This window comes from Talpa occidentalis, unplaced genomic scaffold (assembly GCF_014898055.3).
Source record: "Talpa occidentalis isolate TD23 unplaced genomic scaffold, MPIMG_talOcc4v2.1 talOcc4.9, whole genome shotgun sequence".
Lineage (NCBI taxonomy): Eukaryota > Metazoa > Chordata > Mammalia > Eulipotyphla > Talpidae > Talpa > Talpa occidentalis.
Genome location: NW_023605305.1, coordinates 66,805,246 through 66,823,880, shown reverse-complemented (window position 1 = coordinate 66,823,880; position 18,635 = coordinate 66,805,246). Strand labels below are relative to the sequence as shown.

The 18,635-nt window shown below is 36.5% G+C and overlaps 1 protein-coding gene across 2 annotated transcripts in view; it reads right to left on the bottom strand.

Annotated features, from left to right (window-relative positions):
• Positions 1-18,635, bottom strand: part of CPEB4 (cytoplasmic polyadenylation element binding protein 4) — a 65,180-nt gene that overhangs the window by 31,040 nt on the left and 15,505 nt on the right. For both annotated transcript variants that reach the window (XM_054691763.1, XM_037500964.2), the window contains exon 2: positions 15,291-15,372. In XM_054691763.1, coding sequence (XP_054547738.1) covers positions 15,291-15,372 — 82 coding nt within the window. The remainder of the gene's footprint in view (positions 1-15,290; positions 15,373-18,635) is intronic.

Genomic DNA, 18,635 nt, shown 5'->3' with positions numbered 1-18,635 from the left:
TTGTTGGTCACATGATGTAGGCCAAGGACTAATAAGGGGATAAACCTGCAAGGCTGTCCAAAATATAACCATGCAGTCCCATACAAAAAGTGACATTCAGCATGAAATTCTGTGTTAAATTTTTTGACTAACTCACACTATAAAAACTAAGATCCTCCAAAGAAAAGGGAGGAGTATCTAAGTATCTAATAAATATCATTAAAAATTTCTAATAGGGAAATGAAGTATGGGCTTAGGTCTATTTCAAGTTAGTTCAAACATATAACACCTGGATATATACACATAAACATACACATGTACTTGTTGCTGTTTAAATAGAGGTGCTCCTCCTCCCTCTGCTCCTGCTGATTTTATTTAGTTCACATCTAAGTAGTCAAAGCTCTCCTGTGACAGAGGAGATGCTCCTCCATCTGCCTTTCCTCGTCTGCAGTTTTTATCAACACTGCCTGAGACTTGCAGCAAGATGGCGCTGTGGGGATCTCGACAACGCATGGCAAAGCTCAAGAAATGTGACCATCGATTCTGTTTTGTAATACCAACTTCATGCTCATACAAATGCTGAAAACATATCAATAAAGTAGTAAACAGTGTTCCATGTGCTCTACCATGTAGTAATTAAAAGATAATAATATTAAATAATTGATTCTATTCACCAAAAAGTAACTCACCAAATCAAAATTAATAGACTTACTCTACTTCCTGACCTATCTGTGATACAACAAATTTCTGGAGCGATATTGCCATTCAAAATCATGAAGAAAAAACTGATCAACTGATATCAACTGGAGAGTCTTGTTCCCCTCCCAAAAAGCCATTTTGATTAAAACTATACACACAGAGTTTAGGCTAGAAAGAGAAACCTCTGAGGCAGATGTGGTTTTCAGTTTAAAAGCCAGGACTTATAATAAACATACTCGAATTCATCCCTTTGCTTTTTCCTCCAGGTTCGTCGCTCTGTGCTGCCCTTCCCTTTTCCACATTAGGTACGCTGGACATTCACAGCCGCTAGTCCATTAACTTTTACTTTTGGGTTCCTTCCTTTGGAATGCCCACCTCTCTGTCCCCAATGCCTCACCACTCAAGCCTCCACCCTGTTGCCTAGGTAGCTTCTCTCTTAGGCCTTACATCTTCAGGGAAGTTTTCCTGCCATAAACCAGTGCTCTCTGGTTCAAATAACCCTATGTGCCACCTACCATACCATTTCTACTTATTAGTATACTTTAATTACCTATTTCTAAACTATGTTTCCTCGAGGACAAGATCTTTGAAGACAGATTTGAGATCCTGCATCCCAGAATTCAAAGCAGAGAAATACGCTCAATTAACAAATAAAAGCTGAATGAACAGTTGACATAGAACCAGCAATTGGTGACCTCTCTGCCATAGAATATGCAATGGAAAGGGTAGAGTGGGACCATTTCCATCTTGTGACCTAGGTCAAGTTTTTTAGCTTCTCTGAACCTCAGTAAAACAGAGGTCATTCACAAAGCTTTTGTGAGAAAATCATGAGATATTCTTTGCAGAATGCCTAGAAAAGTTCCCCAGTATATAATAGGTATTCAATTCATATTAATTCCTTGTCCCTCCGCAACTCTAAGCCAGAGATAACCGACAATTATTCTCTTGTCAGAAGGGAAAAAACAAAAAAGAGGAAGGATTCCTTTTAGCCATATAAGACCTAGACTAGAATATTGGAGAAGGGAGTGGCCATCTGGGGGTTTTTCAACTTCAGAGAAATGAGTTTGCTAATGTTCTTGGTTAGAAACAGGGAGATTAATTTTTTTATGAGGGAGAGAAAATAAAAAAAAAAATAAACTGGCAAAGTAGCAGAAGTATTTTAGGAAATAAAAACTGAAAATAAAATTCAACTTTAAAATTTCTTCCTTTTAATAAAGTCAGAAAGGATCTTCCTTTTGTAACCAAAAGTTCAAATTTAATTTTTCAACTGTGATGGTAGTTAAAAAACAAATTGTAATCCTAGCAAAAAAAAAAGTTATCTGTCAGATAAGTCAAGTCACAGGTATTATGTTTCTACAGATTGTATAAGGTTTCATAAAAAGAAGGACTGGTCTGATTTTAACTCTGGGCAGGCATACATTTGCAAGATCTAAAAAAATTAGATCTTGCAGCAATCAGGCAGAGAGGGAAATGTCTAGAGAGAAACCAGCAAAGAGCTGACCCAATTAAGGAATTCAAAAGATTTCCTACTGCCAGTAAACCTAACAAGAAACCGGCAAGCAGGAAGGCTATTTTTATCCTGCCAGAGGCCTTCTGACTCTGGATGCTGCATTTAGAGGACAGAGCAACAAGATAACTTGCCTTAAGAGGATGTTATGATACCACTGATGAATGGCTGTTTTTAAGCTTTAAAAAAGTAGGCATAGTTTTTGTCCAAATGAAACTGTCCAAAGTCAGTTAAGAAAAAGAATAACATAATGGAAAGAAAAGTGGAAAAATAGACTGACTGGTAGAAGAAAGGTTCTAAGCAATCTAGAAAAAAGCCACAGTAGTAAATTAAAATTCTCCTACCCTGCAAAAAAGTTTTGATTAAAAGAAATGCTGCAAGAGGCACATTTTTTAAAAACAGTGAATAAACAAAAAGAATCAGAGATCTGGCCCCAAAGTGAAAATGATTTTGAGGAGTTGCTCTCTGCTATCATGAACATAAAAGATCAAGACAAACTTATGAAATCCCTAGGTATCATAAGCTAAGTTGCTAGCAAATGACTGAGAATTCGAGAGAGGAATCACCCTTAAAAACTGGTTACAAAATCCAAATACCCAAAAGCCATCAGCAAGTCATTAGTATGATGATTCATACCTATCATCAACTGTAATCACATATTTAATATAAATTCTGATGACTTTATTGAGCTCTAATAAAGAATGTACTTGAATTTCATATCTGATTTAATGTCACCTTGGATATTTCTCAAAAGGTCCAGATCCTATTTTCTCCTTTTAATATTTAGGGCACCGAGTCTTCTTCTGACTTATCAACCTTCAAATGAAATGATAAACAGGCATTAAAAGATGCCTGGTAATTATTTGAGAATAAGCTGCATGAGGTCAATTGTCTTTGATTTATTCCCAGGTGTTTCCCAACAGCTTAAAATAGTGCCACAGTAGATGCTTGATAGGAACTTGCTATATGACTGGCTTCCGAGAGCTTAGAATGTAAATGTTTTCTCTCCAAAGTGGGGCTCACAGTGGACTGAAATTGGGGGTAGGGAGGGAGAGCAGTTCATCTGAATCACTCTGGGACTACACATGCTTAAGTCCCATGACAGACCTGATGAATCAGAGTCAGGGAAAAGAACAAGCCAGTTTGGAAAAGTTCCCTCAGAGATTCCATTTGGATCACAGCTCCCAAGAAGACACCTTTCCATAAGAAACCAGCAAGTGTGAGATCTCAATCTTCTACAGAATATTATGATAAAATACAGACCTTAAATTGTGCTCTTAGTCTCCTAAACAGAAATTAAGAAATGTTAATGCCTATTCGCTGCCTAAACCCACTAAGACAAAAATGTGTAAGTTAGTTTTTTGGTTTTTTTTTTTTTTTTTTTTTTTTTTTTTGTCATCCTCTTAAATGCAACATAATGAATACCTAAGCTATTAAGCCAGCAGCCATAGCCACAGCTATCCTGGTCTTCTAGGTAACAGTTAGTTGAGGGACTTAAAGCTATTGCATATCTCTTAACATCACTTTCTGAATTGTAAAAGGAAGGTCACAAAACCCACATGAAAGGACTTAGGTTAGAAATAACTCCCAGGAGGAAAGCAGAATAAAAGTCAGAGAAATGGTATCATAAGTAAGTGCCCTTTCACTGGAACTGGTGTTAATACTGATGTCTACACCTAATGTCCAGGTCTACCTCAGAAAGGAAGAATATAGACCAGAATCAAATGTATCCTTTTATCTGCTACTGCGCGGTATGTGGAATATACTCAAATGTTTGTGGAGCTGAAATATAAGCAGAAATTAAAATGTAAGATTGTCCAACCACGTGGCTGAAAGAAGGGCTGCCATGTCTCCCAACTTCAGGGTGCACCCCTCTTGTCATATGGCTGCCGCTGGACCCTGGCACTGTGCAATGTTGCCTAGCAGTCCCCCTTCCTAGCCCTGTGTCCAATGGCTTCAAATGTTAGAGACAAAATTCCACAGTCATATTTTGGCTACACAGCAAAGGAAATCATCAACAAAATGAAAAGGCAACCTACTGAAAGAAAATATTTGTAAATCATTTTTCTAATGAGGGGTTAATATATGAGGAACTCATATGACTCAGTAGCAAAATAGATAAAAATGAAAAATGAAGAGAAGCTATGAATAGACATTTTTCCAAAGACATACAGATGGCTGGTGGATACAGGGAAAGATGCTTAGCATCACTAATTATCAGGGAAATGCAAGTCAAAACGACAATGAAACACTATCTCATATCTATTAGAATGGCTGTCATTAAAAAGATAAGAAATAACAACAAGGGGGGCCTCCCCGGTGGCACAGCGGTTCAGCGCTGGGTTGCGAAGCTGCCCGCGGCCTCTGCTGCGCCGGTTCGACCCCCGGCTGCTCCCCAGCCACCAGAGGAGGGTCCCACATGGCGCGCAGACCTCTCCTGCCGCCCACTGCTCCCCTCAGCAGTGTACTTCGGTCTCTCTGCCTGTTCTGCTCCCCGCTCTGGCTCTGGTGAATTCTCTCACCCTCCCGCGCTTCTGACTGTACCCAGTGCATGTGTAAACAAAAACAAACAAACAAACAAAACAAATAAATAAATAAAAAACATGCCTCTATAAAAAAAAAAAGAAATAACAAGGGGAGGATGAGGAGGAAAAGGAACCTTTGTGCACTGTTGGTGGAAATGTAATTTGGTGCAGCCACTGTGGAAAACAGTATGAAGGCTCTGCAAAAAAATTAAAAATAGATCTACCATATGTCCAATAACTCCACTTCTGAGTATCTATTTAAAGAAAATGAAAATACTAACTTGGAGACATATATATCACATGCTCGTTACAGCATTATTTATACCAGCCAACATGAGTTTACAGAAACAACAGAAACAACCTGAGTTTCTATTGATGGATAAATGGATAAAGAAATTGTGTATTTGTAACTATATATATATTACATAAATAATTTCTTGTATAAACATGCGTATGATGGAATATTATTTGACCATAAACAAGGAAATCCTGCCATTTGTAACAAAACATAGAGACTTCGGGAGCATTACGCTAAGTGAAATAAACCAGACAGAAAAAGACAAATACTCTATGATCTGTCTCTGTTATATTTGGGATCTTAAAGAACAAATCACAGCAACAACAAAAAACAAGCTCACGGATACAGAGAATGGATTGGTGCTTGCCAGAGGAAGGGAGTGGAGGTAGGACTTATGTGTGAATGGAGTCAACGGAAAAAGAAAACGCTTTTTGGTGGAGAGGATAACCTGGGATTCAGTAAAGGATCTTCTCACTGACCGTCTCACTTCTCTCTGTCCTCCTTTCCATTTACTCTGTTAAATTCACTTTTTTTGTTATGTTCTTTTGGTAATGAGAAACATACTAACGGCAGGAGTTTAAAGCAGAACAATTAGAGAAGTTCTCTCCTGCTATGTTTCATAACCTTTGTTAATTATTAAGACCTTGTTTGATCAAAAAATTCATAAAGGCTCTGCACCAAAGTCCTTCACCTCTTCTCTGGTGACTACAATAAGTGAAGAAACAATAAAAAACCTTGATAGAAAGCTGTTATGAATGCCACAACACCTTTGAATGTATTTTAATTGCATTAGCATCTACATGCTTTTGCAAGATAATCATGTATATGTAAATAACATATTCAGGTAGAATGTTCAGTCCTAATGGACTTACAGGTCCCATCAAATAATTCTCCCTGCTGAAGACACTATGGTCCACATATTCATAACAGAAACATTTCATAAGACCAGATTTAAACAACTACTTCATAATCATAATATTTTAGACCTCTCAAAAAGAAAAGGTGTAGTCTAGAAACCAAGCGTTCACTCAATTGACTAAATTTCATTGATTTCTGGTTATATCTCTTCTATAGCAACTCAGTATTAAATACTGCCACACCCAAAATCACATGAAATTCATGCTACTCTATCATTACACAGTAAAAACTTTCAACTTTATTTAGGAGTTATTATTTATTTAGGAATAGCACACCAGAGCGACTATATGGAATGGCAATTTAGAGATCATTAAGTGCCCCCAATCACATGTGAGGGAAAAAAATTTTAAGAGAAATGTGTGCTGTAAAGCTGTATAATTCCCAATGGCAGAGCCAGGTTTGAACACAATTTTAAATGCTTTTTTTTCTTATTTACAGTTTGAGAAAGTCTGTTATAAGCTAACAACTTTTGATCATTTATAATATAGAGATCAAATACCTGCTTTCAATATCTCTAATTAATGATGCCAGACATTTATTATTTAGATATATGAGAGCCAGTAGAAGTTAGATTTTTGTTTTACGTTCTTTATACTTCAATTAATAATAGCAGCTCTTCAGAATTAAGATTTGTACTTTACTTTTGATTTCTTAAGAATTATAAATTGCTCTCTAATTGGTTGATTCCTCCTTTTCTTTCCCAAGATATAGCAAGTGGCACCAGCCCAACTGGATTCCAAAGAGATTATAGAACTGTTTTCCCTTCAGAGTTCCACTAATGTTCTTAATTGACTGGTTACCAGGTAATACCCAGAATAAAACAAAGCCTTGCTTTTAGAACTGAGTGTACTGGTGTAGGGCTGAATTCAGAATCAGTCAATTAGACAAAATAATGAAGCCCAGAGGCAGCCTGTCCATCTCAATATCTGATTAAAAAAGTAGTAGCCAGTTTAAAACTACTTAAAAAGTATTCCTTTTGCAAATTTTTACTGCTGAATGGCAACAAATTCACTGGGTTGTCTCTCTTTGAACTTGGCAGAGAGAAAAATGACAAAATGAAGGAGGGGGCATGGATAAGGAGCAGTCCTTAGAGAAATTTATAAATCAGACAAACAGCTGACAAATGAATCAACTGCACACAATATTCAAGCAGAAATTCCATGCATATCAGGAAGAAATAATTTTGTGGCACAATTGTGCAACTCTTCCATCCTTCCTGTTGCTAAATTGAATGCAAAAAGTCTTGGATATTTTTGTGACAGCTATGAATCAGGTAGCGTTGCTTCCCCTCCCCCAAAGTCGGCAAACAACATATTCCAAAATTATATAACACGATCAAGGAAAGTCTTAAGACTTTTATAGACAACTCCCTATTGTATTACTCTATAATCAAAGGTACTTTCAGGACGTAGGAATTGGGACAGAGGTTCTGGTAGCTGTCAGGAAATGAGACAACACGGTCCCTTTCTGTAGAATTTTATAACAGATGAGGAAAAAAAAAAAACAGAAAAATAAGTGATACTATTAAAAGGTACAGAATATACTGTCAATTTGGATATAAGGAATGAGCAAAATGATCGCTATGAATGTTCTGGACCTCCTACTTTTTCATTCTGTAGGGAGTTCCCTAATATTTATAACTGATAAATAGTTGAAAAGTTTGAAAACCTTACTCCTTGAAGGTCATTCATATTTTGTTCCTGCATGCGAAATAATATTGTCTGACCAGTTGATAAACCTTTACTTACACTTAACATAAAAATGTAAAACAGTGCAGAAAAGCATTTGTCAATTTGCTACCTGATTACTGCTTGTTTATCTCTAAGTGCCTAACTGTTAAATATAGTTTATCTCTGCCTGAACGTGTGTAAAACAAAAATAAGTGACAATAGCCATCATACAATTGTGAAGAAAAAAAATTTCATGAATTAAAATAATTTTTTCAGCATTCAGCATTCACCTTTAACCTCCAATAACAAAAAGTTACTGTCACTTTCCCCCCATCCCCTTTGCCCGCCCTCTCATCCGGGAAAATCAGAGTTGCAATAGTGTTTTAAGACGATTACTCGATTTCATGGACTCAAAATCAGATTGCTTTGTTTTCAATGTTCACAACTAAGATAAGGGGACTAGTTAAGTAATTATGGACCCATATCAGGGGTGACTGAAGACAGATTCCCCATGTGTGACAACCGCTTATGTAATTTTGGGAACAAATAAAAGCAAGGTTCAAATAGTCCACCACAAGTGTGTGGCAGGGAGAGGGCAAGGGGATCACTCCTTTCTACTTACCAGTATATATTATGTAAATAAATTGGACCGATGAAGATCTGGCCAAGGCACAAGGAGCCTTTAGCATGAACCAAATTGGTTTCAGTTCAGAGGTTAAAGTAAGGAAGACTTGGATGCAAGGCTATGAGCATATCACTGTTGACAAACATCACATTTTGTTCTCCCAGGCTTTTCCCTTTCCCCTCCTCTCCTTAAAAGAATCAGGGAATAGAAAAAAAAAAAACCAAAAAAAACCAAAACACCAACCAAAACAGCAGCTATCCCCAAACTGAAAAAGTACAGTCACACTGTTCAAAATCCACACCTTTGGAAACTTTGTCTAGAAAGGACTATGAGGAATTTAACAAATCTAGACCAAAAATAAACCAAAAAGGAGAGAGAAGTTCAAAATTAAGAACCTACCCCATAGCAGTTAATACAAAGAAAACCATGCCCCACTACTGTGCCCTCTTCCTCACAAAGGAAGTTACCTCAACACAGAAGCCCAGGTCCCATCCTGCCGCCCCAGCAAGCCAAGCAAAAGAGAAAGACTGTTTAGGATGTTCCATTTCAGCAGTCAGGAAAGGGAGAGCGCAGGAGGAGAAGAAACCACTTCACTGCTAAACAGCCATACACAAAGCATATTGTCACTGGATTGAAATTATATTCTTTGCTATGGGCCTTACTCCCTTACTCATGAGGCTTCTAGAAGTAAGGCGATTTTCTCCGCTCCAGAGACTTTAGCCGCTCCCCTGCTCTGCTGCTTTGAATTACTTGGTATCATCCAAACAGAGCTAGAAAGAACCAGCAGACTTCAGGGAGGCTCCAGCCTGCATATGGGGCAGCTGCCAGGCCTACTCTGAATCTTAAGGACTTGCAATATTCAAAGATCTCCTGATTTACCAGAAGACATCCAATGCTATGTAATAGCAATGTACTTGGAAGGAGAAATCTGACTATGAACCAACGTAAAATTAGCGAGTTTGCATTACCCATTTCTTCTTTATAGCACAGGCCCCATTAGATATCCTTTAAAGGAAAATGTCTACCTAATCCTTTAGAAAAGTGACAAGGAGCAAAATGCATACTAGTGCATAGTAGTCTTCAAATTGCCCCTAAACTGATTCGACTAAAAGAGAAAATACTGTAAAAACTGATAACCCCCACCACTTATGAAAACAAATTATTTTAATACTATAGCAACAGATATTTTTGTAAGCGTTTCTTGTTTTTTAATTTTTTCTTTACTCCAAAATTCAAATTTATAATGGAATGATATTTATTTAGTCTTATTTTCAGCAACTCATAGAAGACTTCCAGAGATATCTCAGTCTATATAAAGTCAATATATAATATCTGTTCTAAAACATCTGTATCAGTATCTAACATCTGTTCTTTAAAAGAGAGTTACATGACTGCAATTTGGAATATGGGAATATTAAGAGAAATGTGTATGAATGGAAAATTTTAAATTTTTTGGTTATTATTTATTGTAGCATTTTAAAAGTAATATGAACTTTATCCACCCCCATTGTAAAGATATAGAATTTAAATACTTATCCCAATACTCCTATAGACATAAAAAAAATCTAAAATTAATGAAACAGGCTTGTGTATTAAATTTTCACCTGTGTTCCATGATTTTCTCCTAGAGAGATTATGAATTCTTTTGCTTAGCAACAAAGAAAGGAGGCACAGATGGAATCATCAGTTGCCCACTCATTTAACCATTCATTTCAAACAAATTCATAGCTCTGAAAAATAGTGGGGGAAGGGTCCTCAAATTTAATATGCAAATAAAAGAAAAAATTATCAAAAGTGTTTTAAAACGCAAGGTCACACCTTCAGTAGTTAGGAATTAAATGCATAGCACTTCTGGAATGGATCCAGCTCTAAATTCTTAGTAAATGAAGGCATGAGGCAAGTGAGGCAGGAATGTCTAACTGAAACATACCCCGACTATTTCCTCTCCATAAGCAATGGGTTTTCTGGGCACCAAAATGTTGGTGTTTTAAGCAGCCTGGGCTTCTCATAATCATTATTGCTTACATTCAAATCAAGTATTTAAAAGGCCCAAAACCTGGAGGGATAGGGGTAGATATATTATACTCCCCTTTCCAAAAAATTGAAAGTAACATACATTCTAACACATTATGAAGAGAAAATGACTCCAATTTCACAATCTTCTGAGGAAAAATATGATGATATTCTGACTCATAATTTAGTTAATTAATATCTGAAGAACAACTATAACGTTATGACAATTAACAGATTGCCTTTGTTCTCTCAATAATTTTGCTGTCTCATTTGGCTTCTAGTGAAATGAAGCAAATTAGGTATTAAATTGTTTTCATATATAGGATTTAAAATACTCAACCATTATTATGAAACTGTGGATTGTTCTACTCTGTCTGATATCTGATAATTTTGAAGTACTATTTTTTGTCTCTTTATTTCAGTACTGTCTCCCTCAGCTTCCATTCCATAAACTACTTTCCGTTGAGTTACGTCGATATTCTTTTATTCCCTCCATTCACAGGAAGAAAAAAGGCTCCTTCATTTTCAGTGGTCTCTCCTATTATACACTAAATATAAGACTGCTTCACGAATCTTTATTTCACTGTGTGTAACCTAGGCTTCAAAGGCTGAAAACAGATGCACTCACACATGGTTTTAATCTATTGCATGCTGCTCCATTTCTAAACAGTAAATACCAATTTCACAAGCAAGAAAAAACACAAATAATGGTAAGATACCACAGTCCCCAAATAATCATCTGAGCATCTACAATAGTAAAAGGTTTTTCTGTCTAGGTAAAGAAAATACTTGTTAAGCCTAATAATATTGTAGCAATGCACAAGCTGCCACCTGGAAGATCAAAATTCAAAATCAGTCTGTAGCTCAGGCTCTTAGCTTATGAGACTGGAGTGCAGTAAAGAAAATGAAATAATCAGTCTCCGGGGAAGAGCTTCTGTGGATTGTCTCTGGCATTGGGAACGGAGTACGCAATACACAATTTTGTGGATAAAAATAAAGTACAGACATGCCAGCTGATCAGAGAAGGGATGCACAGATAAGACAGAGGGAGTTTGCTTTTCCTCCCCAAGAGCCTCCACGTCCTTTGAATATGTAACCTTAAAATTCTTAGATAAACTATTGAAAAAAAAAAAACAAAAACTAACACAAGGTATGGAATGAAGGTTGGAACTCCTTTTGCATGTTTGTTGAAAACAAGAAAGGATAAAAAAGTTTCTAGCAAGCCGGTTGGAACCAGAAACAATTCATAAAGAAATTCAAAACTATATTTGAAGATTCTTAGGCACATTAAGCATCTTGTCTGTAGATGGCAAAAATAAAACTTTTAAATCCCATTATACTAAGAGTTCTTTTTTCCAAAAGGAAAAGACAAATTCATTTTTGTTTTTTTAAACTTAAATAAACAATATAGTCATACAATTCAATTTGTAGATCTTGTAACAAGTTTAGGCTTTATTATTTATTTATCTTTAAAATGTCTACATTTAAATGTTTTTATTATTTAAATACACAAAAAAGTTTATATCTATGAGGAAATGAAATATAAAAATAAATGAGGTCATTGTAATATGTTTTATGAAATTATTTTTCAGATAAAATGAATGCAAATATAAAATGTGCCTACCTTATGGTGGAATTTATTTAAAACAAATTCCTTTAACTGAATTTTTACACACTTTTTTCTGAGAGGTATGTTATTCTTTTCCAGTGTCATAGAATTGTCCATTTTCTGTTCTAAGAAACCAGAGCTCATAGACTTTTCAAATGAATAGGTAGCTTTTAAACACTTATTTTATTTTATTTTATTTAAAGATTTATTTTTATTTATTTATACAAGCACTGGGTACAGTCAGAAGTGCGGGAGGGCGAGAGAATTCACCAGAGCCAGAGCGGGGAGCAGAGCAGGCAGAAGGACCGAAGTACACTGCTGAGGGGAGCAGCGGGTAGCAGGAGAGGTCTGCACACCATGTGGGACCCTCCTCCGGTGGCCGGGGAGCAGCCGGGGATCAAACCGGTGCTGCAGAGGCTGCGGGCAGCTTCGCAAACCAGCGCTCAACCGCTGCACCACCGGGGAGGCCCTAAACACTTATTTTAAAAGGACAATGTATTAGTTTTGAAAGATATTCAACTTTTATTTTGATCTTTAAACAAAATCTCACAATAGTCTCACTGTTAAACTTCAACAGAGTTGATCTAAAATAGCTATCTGTTTTGAAAAGAGAGTTTGAAAGTTTGACAAGAAATAAAGTATTCCTCTAAGCAAAACTACATTTTGATAGTGACAGACTACAGTGATATAAAGTTCATCATATTGGTTAAAAGAAAATCACACCTATCTATCCTCTGGCATTTTAGGACTATCCACTTATCTTTACTGCTTTTTGATGGAAAAAAATACACAAAGTTTATTTAATATACTTAAGTTACTTTGGCACTAAAACTGAAGCTGGCTTTCTCATTATATAAGCATGAAAACAGACTTAAAAGAGGTTGAATAATAATTGCTACCATTCGCTTCATGTTTCCATAAACTAGGCAATATGCTGGATTTTACAGATGCATCATATCATTCAATCTTTACAAGTGCCACACACTAGTGCACAACAGCAATTTAAATTCAGATCTATTTGACTCCAAAACCTATGGTCTTTCCATTCTGCCACACTTTTTTTGGTAAAATCACATTTTTACAAAACCTGTGTTCTCAGGCGAGGTCAATCAGTTTTGTCATCAAATTTAACTTTGATTATCCCTACAGATAAATTTATAGAAAATTTAGATTAAAATTGGCAAGAAGAAATTAAAAAGGGAATATAGAATAAAGGCAGAACTTTACTTAGCAACCTATTTAGCAAGTTAGAAAAGAAGAAATAAACCTGAGAAAGAAGTCCTGGCTATAGTTGATAAACCAAGGAAACACTACAGTTAATTTTATTAGAATAATAGGTGCAAACTCTCATAAGAGCTCTTAGAAGCATTATGTAATAAGGTGTTTAGATTTGCTGTTCATTGTAATCGGTGTTTTCTCTTATAAAAGACATAGGCACTGATGATGAAAATGAGTTCTAATTATTTACTAGCCCTAGTATCTAAGTACATTAAGAGGGTTAGGGGAAAGATTAAAAAAGGAAGCAAATAGGTTAAGAATGAAGAAATGTCCTTTAGCTTCTTTTTCTGTATACTTAGCTTTTAATTTGAAATAATCACAGTTTCACAGAAAGTTGCAAAAAGTAGTTGAGAGAGATTCCATGTACCCTTTATCCAGTGTCCCCAAATGGTAACATCTAACTCGTTGCAAAGCGGGAAAGTGACACTGGTACAAGCCACAGATGTGATTCAGATTTCTCCTTTAGCAGCTTTTTTTTTTTACATTTTTAAAAAAAAGATTTATTTTTTATTTATCTATGCATATAAGAACTGGGGTGTAGACCAGAGGTATGGGGGGGCGGTGAGAGGGTTCACCAAGGAACAGAGAGGGGAGCAGAATGGGCAGATTGACAGAAATACATTGCTGAGGGGAGCAGCAGACAAGGGAGGAGAGGTCTCTTGGACCATGTGGGTCACCTCCCTGGCTGGGCATCAAACTCATGCTGCAGTGGCTGCAGATAACTTCACAGAACTGACGCTTAACCCCTTGAACCACCAGGAAAGCCCAGAGTGTGCAGTTTTTTCTAATGCTAGAAAGGCCTTTGAGTCTCCTCATTTTTCTGACCAGGAGGCTAAAGGTCTACCCAACTGAGTATGCTAAGAAGTGGCAAAAATAAAGAAACTTCTGGGCAAGAGATCATCTTTGCTCAGAAATAGTGTGCATCTACATCAGAGTCAAATCTCAGAAATCTATTAGGAATTCATTGGAGACCCTCACACTAGTCTTATTTCAAAGTTACCTCAACAGATAGATGCACCCTTTTTTTTTCTTTTTCACATATAATTTTTCATTTCTTAGACTTCCAAAAGCTTTCCTCACTGAAAAAAAATGTATCATTATTGGTCTGTAGAAAAATACAGATTTACTGCATCAATAATAATGCAAATAAAACTCAAAGAAAACTAGGCCAGGCTGGTTACCACTTGAAGCAGCAGGCTACCTTGAGACCTTTGACCCAGTGCAAAGCCATTCCTGCAGGCTCATAAACACTAAATGAATGAACATATGAATGAACAATTTAAGTGGAATGACCAAAAACACCAAACATTCTAAATTTCTTTTTAAAAAACTACTAACAAACAGATTTTTGTATAGAAAAATGAATGGGGGATAGTTTTCAAAAAATCAGAACTAAAAAAATCCCTTAGAAAACATCTATTCTGGTAATTCTCAATTCTAGAGACATATTAACATTACATGAGATATTAAAACATAACACGCCAAGCCTCATCCTCACCTGGAATAGGGAGCAGGCATTTGTATTTTATTTTTAAAGCTCCCTATTAGAAGTCCCTCATTATAAGGATGACTCTGATTTTCTTAGATAAAGATGAAGAAATGAATCATAGGCAAACTGAGATGTCTTATTCAAGATAACACAGCTACTTAGTAATAGAATTAAGATTAGAATCCAAGTAGGAATAGCCATTTTTTAACATAATACATAGGAAATCTTTCAAGAATACAAAACTTCATTTTAACTTCAAAACCACTGGCCATTTTTTTTTAAATGTGAAATTAGTACAAAAAAAATTGATGAACATTTAACCTCTTCCTAGAGTATGTATAGTCACTGTCATAGGGGGACTAGACATTTGAAGTTTCAGGACTTTGCAGTTTTTGCCTCAGATATATAAGATGAGGTATGTGGCTTATATCTTTCCAGTTAAACTGCCCACACTTGGCAAGTAGTGCTCTATAGTTCTCTTCATTGGCATTATGAAAGCCTACAGAGGATGTCCATTAGATATGCCTGATTTTTAACAAAAAGGGTACATGTGTAAAATGCATGAAGCTGACTAGATACAAATATGAATCCATAATATTTTCCATACTGCTCACCAGATTGCATGGGTAATACAAAATTTTACTTACTAAAATCAAAATACATTTCTATTTAAAAATTACCTTTAATTGAATCATTCTCAGCTCTCATTATATCAATGAGTGAACTCTCCAGCGAGTGCATGTCAAATGTCCTGGGGCGATCCTGTAAACAAAGAGCCACAAATCAATTTTAAAATAGCATTTAAATGTAGAGGATGACAATAAGCTGCATTCCATGGGAACAGATCAAAAGTGACAGTTTTACTCCTTCTCTGTGTAAGGTTCAGTAGTGATTAGATTTTTAATAATTTCTTTTTAAAAAAAAATAGCATTACTTTTACTAATTAAGCAAAAACAAAACTAATTTCCACAGTGAAGAACATTAAATATAAAAATAAAATTTAGATCCTTTCTCTGTCATTTAAGATTGCAGTAATGTAGCAGAGCTTCCCAAACCTGTTCCAGCAGTTACCCACTAAACTGGCATCTATATGTGTAATTCAATTACACTTTCTTATAAGCTAATGTCTTAAAATAGTCATCTAATGTTTGTAAGGCCAGTAAGTGGCAAACTATTCTAAAATAAACACCACTAAGAAATCATGACAAGATAAATTTTACTCTTATTTTTAAATAAAAATATTATTAAAACATGATTGATTCAGCTATCTCCTGATTACCAAGGCTGTCCTTGAATACTAATCCACCATCTCTGAGGATTTATTTTTAAAATAAAAACTCATATAGAAAAATCAACAAGACACCCTTCTTCCTTCCCCTGCCCCCCAATACACACACAAAACACTCTTGGTAGAATCTCCTTCTTATTTATAGAAAAATAAATTTGGAATAATGGCATACAGTACTGCTCTCATTGCTGTTATTAAGCCTTCTCTAAGAAAAAAGAACAAGAATGTCAAGCAAGAACTGCTGAAGCATGTTGTCTTCCCCTGACCCTAATAGGGTAAGTTATTAGGTCCCTAAACAATCCAGGCATTATTTGGTAAATAACAGATAAAAAGATACTAATCAAAGTTAGAACCTGGCTGAGAAAACAGAAAGAAAAAAATTTAGATTCTTATTTACTACTTAATTTGCAAAGGTAGGCTTGATTTTCTGCCATTAAATTTCAAGGGGAAAAAAGGGTGGAAAGGACACTGTGGTCTAAACCTCAGTTTAACAAAATGCATTTCAAGAGTGGGTGTGCAATCTTAAAAGATACAGTGACCCAACTGCTCTGGCATTCTTCTGGATAAAAAGTACTAGAGATAACTGAATTAAAGTTTAGCTTGATAAGCGAACAGCAGAAGATAAAAACATTTCAAAATTAAACTCTTAAAGAAGCAGCCATACATGGTTCTGTTCCACCTTAAGAACAAATGCATATATATATAGCATGGCCACAGTAAGAGTATTAAGGGAAGAGAGGTATCCAGAGGAATCTGACCAGCAGGATTCCAGAAATTTCTTTTCAGTTATATTTCTCTTATGCTACCTTTTAACTCAAATTTTTGGCTTTTAAAAATAGCCCTCTTGATTTTATCCCTTAAAAAAATACTTTTCTGGGCCTCCCCTGGTGGCGCAGCGGTTGCGTGCTGGGCTGAGGGGCTGCCCGCAGCCTCTGCAGCACCGGTTCGTTCCCCGGCCACCAGTGAGGGTCCCACAGAAAAAAAAAAAACAAAAAAAAAACCAACAACAACAAAAAAACCAAAAAACCTTTTCCACTCTCCTACTTGAGTGCATTTTTTTATCAATGTGACATTTTCTCTCTATCCTTCCACAACATACTCACCCGGTACTATTATTTTATTTCCCTAAAGGAGGAACCACTCTTCCTGACCCCACCCCATCAACAAAGATATTCAGTAATGTTTATGGAATTAAATTATTTCATGATGCCAACTTTTTTACCTCTGCTACTCAAAGAGTCCAAGGGCAGTTATATTTTAATATAATTCAATATTCTAAGTGGTAGAGAGAAGTACTGTTTTTTTCCCTGGGATGTAGGGGGTGTAGATGAAGATGGTGATGGAAAGCAGGTGCCTTAATATGCTATTCTGCTCTAAAGTGGTATGACTCACTCTCCAGCACATCTTTCCTACTTTTCCTCCTGATTCTTTCCCTTGTCATCTTCATCTACTCAACAGGAGGACATGTGACCAGAATCAGAATTTCTGAAGGATAGAGCTCCCAAAAGAGAGAAACTTTCTGTTTTTAAATTTTTCCTCATCTCAAACACTGAATTACGTCAAAACCCTTAATGAGCTTATATTCTCTTGGTAGCAAAGTGGCTTTGAGGTATAATTTGAGAAAGAAGTTAATACAGAGCCTCCCCGGTAGTACAGCGGGCTGAGCACAGCACTGTGAAGCTGTCTGCAGCCTCTGCAGTGCCGGTTCAATTCCTGGCCGGCCAGGGAGATTCCCACATGGCGTGGCAGACCTCTCCAGTCGCACCCGCTGCTCCTCTCAGCAGTGTTCTTCGGTCCTTCTGCCTGTTCTGCTCCCTGATCTATCTCTGGTGAGTTCTCTCACCCTCCCACGCCTCTGGCCTGTAACTCCAGTGCTTGTATAAATAAATAAATCTTTAAAAAAATAAGTTAATATAATATTTCTGGATAGAGAAATTATGGAACATATAGTCAATGGAATATTACACAGCTGTGAAGAAAGATGAAATGATGGCATTTGGGACAAAATGGGTACACCTCGAGGTGGTTATGTTAAGTGAAATAAGTCAGAAAGTGAAAGGCCAATATCACTCATCTGTGGAATATAAAATAATGAAAAAATATTGGTATGCAAAGAGTAGTAGGAATAACACTTGAACTCAGTGAAAAGAAGATAATGGCTACCAGAGGTAGAAGGGATATGGTGGAGGGGGAGGCAGATAGAGTATTGGCAAGGGTGATTTTTGGAGGGGAAAAAAATGAATAAAAAAGTGAGGTTGAAAAAAAATTCAAGGTACACAGTCTTCCCTTTGTACCTCCTTCACATTATTTGACAGAATAATAAAACATCACATTCTACAGTGGCTGGATCTGCCCTCTCTTCAGCCTACCTGGGCCATCTACTACCTTGATCTCCAATACAAAACAGTCTGGAGGCAGTAATACTCGGTGCTCGTTCACTTGCCTCTGTCCTCTGCCAGCTTCCCAAGGGCAGGAGGTATGTATGTCTCACACCAAACATTCCCCATGTGTCTAACTGCAAAGGGTGACAGTGTGCCAAGACACTCATCCCACAGAACTGCCCAGAGGGCCTGGTGTGGCAGCAGCTCCTTAGTAGATAATTTGTTTTAATATTATTATTTTCTACATGTGCCATGGTGTGAAAAAGGTTGTAAGGTCTTGTCCTACATTTCTGTATTGTTGTGCCTCACACCAGACCTGGTAGGTAGAAAGCATGCAAATGTTTGCTAAATCAATC